Consider the following 8,986-nt stretch of genomic DNA (forward strand, 5'->3'; position numbering starts at 1 on the left):
GAATACAGTGGCACTATTACTTCCCTTGATCTAGATGCTATACTCCTATTGATGCGGCCCAGAATTGCATTGGCTTTTTAGCTGCCGCGTCACACTGTTGGCTCATGTCAAGTTTGTGGTCAACCAAGACTCCTAGATCCTTTCCACATGTACTGCTCTCAAGCCAGGTGTCACCCATCTTGTATTTGTGCCTCTCATTTCTTTTGCCCAAGTGCAATACTTTACATTTCTCCCTGTTAAAATTCATCTTGTTTGTGACAGCATTAACACTCCAACAACTTGCTTCCCCATTAGGTTTCCAGGGAAGCCCCAAGCTCACAGCTTTGGGTTCAGCACAGAGCATACATGTCGCTCTCTCTCCAAACTCCAGCATCAACCAATCTCCCAATCTCTAAATTCTCTATGAATTCCCCTGGCCTATTGTTCTCCTTCCTAGGATGAAACATCATCCAGCCAGGTGAGAGGAGTGGGGAAATGCTTACTCCTCTTCCAGGAGAGCACCATCACTTAGTTGTTGCTATGGCAACATAGCTCACTCTTTGAGAAGCTGATGAGAGCACTTGGCCAGTCAGCTAAGGCCATTAACTTACAAAGAGACTGACTGGTTCAGCAGCAGCTTCTACTAGATTTTAAACCTCACTGGATACAGAGAGAAATGCAAGCCTTGAACATACTTACAAATGTCATTCACAGATTCCAGCTACACCCCCCCCAAAAAAACCCACCCTCTAACAATATATATTGCGCATACACACAGAGAGACAGATCTAGGGATTATTGGGGGAGGGAGAGAGATGGCAATGAAATGGCAATGAAATGCAACAAGTACAACCTGTGACAATTCTATATAAGCATAAGCAAAGTGAGTGATCATTCTCTACAGCTATAGTTGGTGATAAAACAATCATTCCAGCTTTGCTAAATAACATTTGTAGTAAGACAGGAAGCGGTTGTCTTTATTGGCACGTAAACAGAATCAAACCTTGATTAATTATAATTCTGGAGTCCCCATTTGCTGAACAATGACAATTTTCAGGTCCGCAGTAAAGTGTCCTGGGGGATTTATATGTTCTCCCTTTGTTTTCTGAATGTTGCCATTTCTAACGTTAGAGTGTTTATTATTTTGTGTAGCAACTGGCCTGCTTTTCCTATACAGAACACAGAAGAGCATTGTTGGCAGGTGACAGCATATATCATAATGGAAGATGAGCAAGCAAATGAGCTCCTGATGTAGTGGCTGGTGCCAAATGTTCTCGGAGCAGCCCTGCTTGTGTAGACATGGGGAAAGCATCTGAGTTTACTGCAACCTCTGGTCCCTGCTATTGTGCTTCAGTAAAAGTGGTTATTTAGTAAAAGTGGTTATTCCAGGTTAGGGGTCTGTCTATATGTAAGCAAAGGCAGATCTAGTACACAAGATCAGGGACCAGGATGGGCTGTAGAGCACTGATGTTATGTAAGGAGTGGTTTTTTTGTGGAACACTGTAGGTCAGGGGTAAACAGATTTAGGCATGTTGGATCAACTTTGTTCTTTACTAGAACATCAGGATCCACTACTGAATCCACATACACTTAAAATTAAACAGGGTGCACATTCTGGATGTAGAATTTTTATTCAGCATCAGAAATGACGTGTGACTGCAGTCCTTTCATACAAATTCTATTCCTTTGCTCATTTCACCTAATTTAGGTGAAAAAAGCAATTTTGTTGCTAGTTGCTAAACAATTGGGAACCAGTAGATCCCTATCCACCCCCTGCTAATTCTTGCTATAGGTGACAAACACAAACCCAGAATATAAAGTGACTATTTATGACCTACAACTCCCTGTAACAACCAGTCTTTACAAAATAATGCACTGCATTTTTAATTTGTTCCTTGGCTTGTTTTGTGGTTGCCATATAAGGTAGATGAAACACTTTCCACAGTGTGAAAGAGAAGGAAAGTTAATGCTGCCATGCAAAATGTCACTCATCTGGTAGCAAGGGCCGTGTAACACTCACTTCTAGGCAAATAACAGATCCCTCATCCTTTATTAATTTCTACGTTGCCGCAAGCAATGAGTTTTGACATCTTTTAATATCACTGCAGGGGCTGACCTCTGTAAAAGGAGTGTAACTGTTATATTTCAACAGAAATTTATTAAGCTAAACAATTTTATTTTGCCACATCAAATAAAAACAAAACCTATCAATGTGAGGGAACACTATGACAGTTGGTTTTCCCCATTTGCTGTGGAGGAAACAAATTATTCAGTCATTGTTTTAGAGGAAAGCAGAAAATTGCCATGGGCTAAGTACATGATATGTATGTGTGTGTGTGTGTGTGTGTGTGTGTGTGCGCGCGCGCGCTAAAGCCCTTCAACAGCTTTGGTGCAATTCAACATGGAACAAACATGTGACGTAATCCTGCACCCTCTCCACTCCTTTACCTGGCTAATTATCTTTACAGTGATCTAAAAGCAGCGGGCCTCCTTGCTTCTTCCCAGGCCCAGAAGAGAGCACAAGAAGCCTGGAATTTCAGGAGAAAAACTCTGTTTTGATAATCAGTAATCATTTCTTCCAAGCTTCAGTATTACATTTGTTCTATGTATGAGCCAGGGATAGCCCGTTATGGTGCCCTCATGTTGCTGGACTTCCATCATCTCTGCCCATTGGTCATGCTGGCTGAGAAAACAGCTTAAAGACTTGAACTGCAGAATTCACAAGCCATTTTCCTAATGTCATTGTTTTTATACATAATATTGAAATCCCATCTTTTCAAGGAATTTAAAGCAACATATATGTGACTCCTAGGATAATCTCATACGGAGGTACTGATGTGGCCTAGATCGACCTAGATTCAGAGATGGAACTATTACAGGACCCTTCTGCGGTCCATGAGAATAGCCTTAAGGTGTATGATATAGATTCCCCTCCTTCTCTTCCTCCCTAATTTTAGCCAGTAAACAAGGAAGTAGGAATGCAGCAAAAAGCACTCATATTTTCCCATTTTCTAAAAACAATTAAACCAGCAATAAATGAAAGCAAAACACAGCAACAAAAATGAAAAGTGTACTCCATCACACATGGTGTAAAATGTAACAATAAAAGGTTCAAAAAAGAAACATGACAATAAGTTTAAAGAAGAAATATTTAAAGTAAAATTCCAGCTACAAGGCTTTCCTACAGCTATGATGAAAAAATGAGCTAGTAGTTACATAGGCTTGTTCGATTTCTAGAAAAGTCTTCCTATTACTAACATGTATTTTATTTTGCATGTGTTTCATGAAATATGTAAAAAAAAACACCTAGTTAAATAGTTATAGGATAAAAGAACATAAAAACTGCAATCTTAAATGAGAAGTTTTTATCATTCAAATCTGGCTTCGTGCAAATCTGTAACTAAAAATATCATCAAATATTAAGGCATCAAATAATTAGCAAGCCAAGAAGAGTTGTTCACCGGTGGACATTCACTTTGCCAACCAGCCTACGAATACAGACCAAGGCCCCAGCTCTTACTATTTATTAAATTTGTGTCCCTTCCTACACAAAACTCTCCAAGCAAATAACAGCAACAATGAAAACAAAACAAATACAATAATACAAATAAATCAGTTAAAAAAAACAGTACACTAAAAGTTCACCCACACAAAATACTATCACAAGGCCCAGTGTGAAATGCTTACAGCCCTTGACTTGGCAGCTGGTCAGTAACTTTATTTATACGTATTATTATACCTATTTCAATTCACTTACCACATATAACTGTTTCCAGAGGACAGCCCATTCCTGGAGTGTTGCTGTAACTTCAGTGATAACAGAATCTTCAAGTGGAACAACTGTTTCATACTGCCTGTGAATTTAACCAAAGCTCCCATGAAACTATTGTAAAGATTATAATACACTTTGAAAAATTATAACTTTCACCTCCTCCTAGTTTTAAAGGAGTACTCACAGTTATTCATATTGCACTAAATTGGATCCAGACTAAAAAATTGGTTGCTTTCAGTTATTACTGAAATCAGTGGGACTTAGTTCATCCTTAACTTGTCCCATGGATTTCAGTGGATCCAAGTTCACCTAATGTTGGGCGCAATCCAAGTCTGCTTGGTACCAGTGTCCCCGTGCCCAGCTGTGCTGGCCTCTGCTGGCCTATCCCTGCAAACTGATGCTGGTGTCGCATTGCCAGCACAGATTTCAATATTCTGCCTGCTGAATGGGTGGGCAGAAATGCTGTCGGAGGGATTCCTGCTAGTGGCAGTCAGCAGGAAGTCCTGAAATGGGGTATTCCTGAAGCGGGAAGGAGGTAAGGAGGTCCAGGAGCCATTGGACCCTGAGCCAGTCCCTCTGCCATCATGCAATAGCATCAGGCCAGAGCTAGGCTTGATCAATCCACCTGCTGCCCGCCACCCACTCCACCTTCCACCTCAGCCAGTGTTTTATTTTTATCTGCTGCTTAGTGGGTGGGAGTATCATGTGGTTTATTGTCAGTATGCTGGCAAAGTTTTCTATCACTGTTTATGCGGGAACTGGTTTTTGTTTTGATTTTTAAATATATATTGTATGGTATGTTAATGTTTCATATGAATTTTTCTTTCTATTGTTTTTTATGGTATAATTTATTTATGTTTACGACTTTCAGTGTAAGTTACTTGAAGATCTTTTAAAGTGGCAAGCAACAAGTTTAATAATAAGCAAATAAATTTAATTAATTTTAACTGCAGAGCACATTTAATAATTGCAGTGAAAACCTGCTCATTTATCAGGATTGTATCTAATTGTGGGTTGTTGTTTTTAGCCACAAAGGTATCAATTTATTGATCATCAGGAAGCATACTCACCCTCTGTTGCTGACAACTGCCTTTTTCAAGTGAATATAATTAATAGGAAAGATCCCCTACAAGAAAAAAAAAAAATCTACTTAACTGAAAAAGTTAAGGAAGTGCAATTTAACAGAACCTTCTCAAGTAACAATTTGCTACAGAAAATATGGAATCATTAACAACTTTCAAAACTAATATTGCTTTTGAATCAAACATGAAACTTATAATAATTCCTGGAAAGTTGCAGAACACAATTGCACATGTTTACTCTGCCAAAAATGGTCATGTTCAGTACGCAGACCTCTTTAATAGTGTGCCGGGGAAAGTACAAGCCTTAGTTATTAATAAATATATACTGTAAACATAAATGTCCTGTCCAGCAAGGGGGTCATTCCGTATCAAGTGATCCAATTTTTAATGATCTTTTTACCTCATGTCGTCCAATTTTCTTAAAATTTTGGCCTCGCCGGACTACACAAAAATAGTAAAAGTTCAGTCCAGAATTGAGATATTTCAAATCTAAAATTACCAATCTCTTCAGAACTTCATGGGCTTTAATATGATATGTCACAAGATGGACTTACTTTAAATTATAAAGTTAAGTTATAAAATTTAACATTTCCAAAAGTGATTTTAAAAATATGATAAAAAATTTCCAAAAAAGTATTATTTCATATTTTTAAGAGTTTCCTGAAAAAATTCATCTTGGGATCTCAATAAGATCACATTTAAAAAACATATTTTGTACATAAATGTCTGCCTTATTGGATTCTATTTAGGATAAACGGGTCTTCTAGGAAAAGAATATAACAGATTAAAGCAAAAAAAATTTTTTTCCTTCCAGTAGCACCTTAAAGACCAACTAAGTTAGTTCTTGGTATGAGCTTTCGTGTGCATGCACACTTCTTCAGATCTGTGTATCTGAAGAAGTGTGCATGCACACAAAAGCTCATACCAAGAACTAACTTAGTTGGTCTTTAAGGTGCTACTGGAAGGAATTTTTTTTTTTTTTTGACTATGGCAGACCAACACGGCTACCTATCTGTAAACAGATTAAAGGTAAAGGTAAAAGGTAAAGGACCCCTGGACAGTTAGGTCCAGTCAAATTCGACTATGGGGTACGGCGCCCATCTCCACTTTCAGGCCAAGGGAGCTGGCATTTGTCCACAGACAGCTGTTCCGGGTCATGTGGCCAGCATGACTAAACCGCTTCTGGCGCATGGAACACTATGATGAGTGTCAGAGAGAATGGAAACGCCACAGTGGTACCTATTTATCTATTTGTGCTGGTATGCTTTCGAACTGTTAAGTTGGCAGGAGCTGGGACAAAGCAAAGGGAGTTCACCCCATCACGCAGATTTTAATTGCCGACCTTACGATCGGCAAGCCCAAGACACTCTGTGATTTAGACCACAGCACCACCCAAGACTTCAAACCATAATATCAGTTACTTCAGGCATTTCTTTAAAAAGTTATTCAATTATATGCAAAGCTGCAATACTTATCTGGCTAAGTAGCTGCCCTACATATTTCCACAAGGACAGTTCTTTTTCAGAAAGCTGAGCCATGATTTCCCCTGGAATCCCCCGACTTGAACACGGCTTTGTAAGCTTCACTAATGTACTCCCACAACTATCTAGCTATGGATGAGTTAGAGGCCTTTGACCCTTAAGAAACGCATGCAGCTTTGGACTTCCTAGTGGCTACTGTTTTATCCATGTAAAAATGAAACCCTCTTCAGAGATTTACTTTATGCCATACTTTCTCCTAAGTAGGTACTGAGGTGGAGCAAACTAGAGTATTACTTCCTAAGATTGAAATATTTCTGGCATGAAAAATGTAGCATCACCTTATCTTTTTTTTTTTTAACCCCACAGAGGTCAGGAAGTGACCCCAACTCAGACACTCTCCTGCCAGACCACAAAGAAAATAGTCTTTGGTGTAAGTTCCGATGGGGAGACTATAGCCATGGGTTCAATGGGAGGCCCCAGTGGAGCACTTATGACCCAGTTCCAGTTCCAATTAGGGGGTAAGTGGACCGGCGGATAAAGCAGTGTAACTCCTTTAAAAACCTATATATGTAAAAGTGGTAAGAAACAGAATCATCCTCACTGGAGCCCAAAACAGGGTGTGCAGTAGCTGTCTGCCTCTTCAAGGCACTTGTACTGAAGTCCTCATTAACAAAGTCCTGTAAAAACTCTAAGAAAAAATGTCCACCTCTATCATTGCTATCCATGTGCCTCCACAGACTTGGTTCATCAACTCCCTTTATGAAGCAAGCAAAATTTCCAACATCCCCTTGAGATATCTGAACTGCCTTAGCTACAGCCTCTCAACCTCCAGCTAACTAGATGATCTGCAGATCTAGATGTAAGACTTGGATGCTGGGCTAGGAGATCCTTACTGGCTGTAACCTCCAATGCGTTTTTCACAGGCATCTCCAGCAGCTCTAGTAACCACAAACTCCTTTGACACTGCTATCAGGATGGTGTCTGTTCCTTGATGCTTGATCTATTTGAGCACATCTACAATAGCTTGTTGAATAGCTTTTTTAAAAGACATAATATATATATATTAAGCATTTTGCCTCCAGTGCATTTTTGTCTTCTGTTTCCAGTCACTGACATGAACCTCTGGACCCACTTGCTTGAATGGCTCACAAATAGATCTGTCATTGGTTTCTTGAAATGTTTGTCTTAAAAGGTCAGTGGGTACAGAGTCTGCTCAAAGTCCCAAATGGTCAAGCATCTCAGCTCTTCTTATTCACCTCAAATCCATGACATAAGCAGGAAAGCATGGTCTGAATGTCACTTAGACTTTGGCTCCTGGACTTGGAATGCATCTGGATGTTGTCCAAAGACTCCTTTCATCTTCAAAATGAACCATCTTGCTGAGCAGCACTTTGGTGAAAATCCTGGCAACTGCACTTAAGGACTTATCAAAGGACTCCAGAAAAAGAAAAAGGTTTGCCTAGTCCCTGAGGAAAACTACATTGACAGTATCAGGCTTCCCCTCCTTGGTATCAGTCTGTGGTTAGCTGTAAGGTCTTGACTTTCTTGCAGATAAGTCTGGTGACAAAAGTTCTTTCTTTTGTTTAGGTTGTTCCCCTTTCTCTTCTGAGAGCTCTCCCTTCTCCATGTGGGAAGTCTCACAGGCGATGGACCTAACCAAGGAGGCAGACTAGGGAGGAACCAAGACCCCTAGAATGCCCCACTCCCAAACCAGAGGAAGGAGGAATAACCTGAATACAGGTTCCCATTTTAGCCAACTCATCAGAAATCCAAGGAAGCAGCTCCTTAGGAGACTTCCAAGTGTTCTTGTGTCTGCAACAGCTGGAACTGGAATAAGAGTTATCTACACTATCTGAGGCCAAAGCTGAGCTGAGGAACCTGTACTTCCTCTGGAGACCAGCCCCTGGAGTGGTTGAGTGCCTTTCCTCCCATTTATTACTTCCTGCAGGGGCAGATTTCGGTAATCTTTGGTAATATGATGCCCTGAGTGAGGACAAAATTTGGTGCCCCCAAATGGATCTTCTTAATTATGGATCTTCTCAGTTTTGCACTCCTTGGACACCCACAAAGCCCTAAATCTGACGTTGCTTCCTGCAGGGAGAAATGGAAGCTCTACTGCAACATGATGCCCAATACTCTCCTGGTGTCTCCAGCCTGATGGGTGTGGAATCTTCCTCTTGACAACTCCTCCGATATTATCTCTTCCCTCGACATCCTACCGCCTGCTCAGAACAAAGAATAAAGCAAAGGACAGCTAAAGCACCCTTCCTCTATTTGCCAGGACAGAAGGAAAAAGCAAATGGCAGCAAGAAAACCTTGGGTGTTGGTATGATGCAGTATCTGCTCCACATGGCCTGCAAGTGCACATTCTGCCTCACTCCTCTTAACCCAGCCCTGTGGAGAAGGTAGGAAGAGCTGGACTGGTGCAGGAAAGATGAACACTGTAGCGCACACAAAGCTCAAAGGCCCTCTCATGCCTCACAATTCCTCAGTGGGGGCAAGGTCTTAAGGAAAAGGCCAGCAAAGGAAAAGATGGAGCAGTAAACTGCTTGCTTGTGGGAAAATAGGGGCCCCAGTACTGTTCAGCCCTCAAAGTATAGTTGTGTGGGTGGGGATGCAAAATGATTTCCCCAAAGTCTCATGTAGCAGAAGCCAAGCTGAGGCTGGGGTCC

General features: G+C 40.7%; 1 protein-coding gene across 13 annotated transcripts in view; it reads right to left on the reverse strand.

The window, feature by feature from the left end:
* Positions 1 to 8,986, reverse strand: part of DOCK3 (dedicator of cytokinesis 3) — a 139,937-nt gene that overhangs the window by 106,461 nt on the left and 24,490 nt on the right. For all 13 annotated transcript variants that reach the window (XM_083603191.1, XM_083603197.1, XM_083603196.1 and 10 more), the window contains exons 4-5: positions 4,822 to 4,877; positions 3,737 to 3,833 (exon numbers count right to left, since the gene is read on the reverse strand). In XM_083603191.1, coding sequence (XP_083459317.1) covers positions 3,737 to 3,833; positions 4,822 to 4,877 — 153 coding nt within the window. The remainder of the gene's footprint in view (positions 1 to 3,736; positions 3,834 to 4,821; positions 4,878 to 8,986) is intronic.

The sequence above is a fragment of the Podarcis filfolensis genome (assembly GCF_964270895.1).
Source record: "Podarcis filfolensis genome assembly, chromosome: 2".
In the NCBI taxonomy this organism is placed as follows: Eukaryota; Metazoa; Chordata; class Lepidosauria; order Squamata; family Lacertidae; genus Podarcis; species Podarcis filfolensis.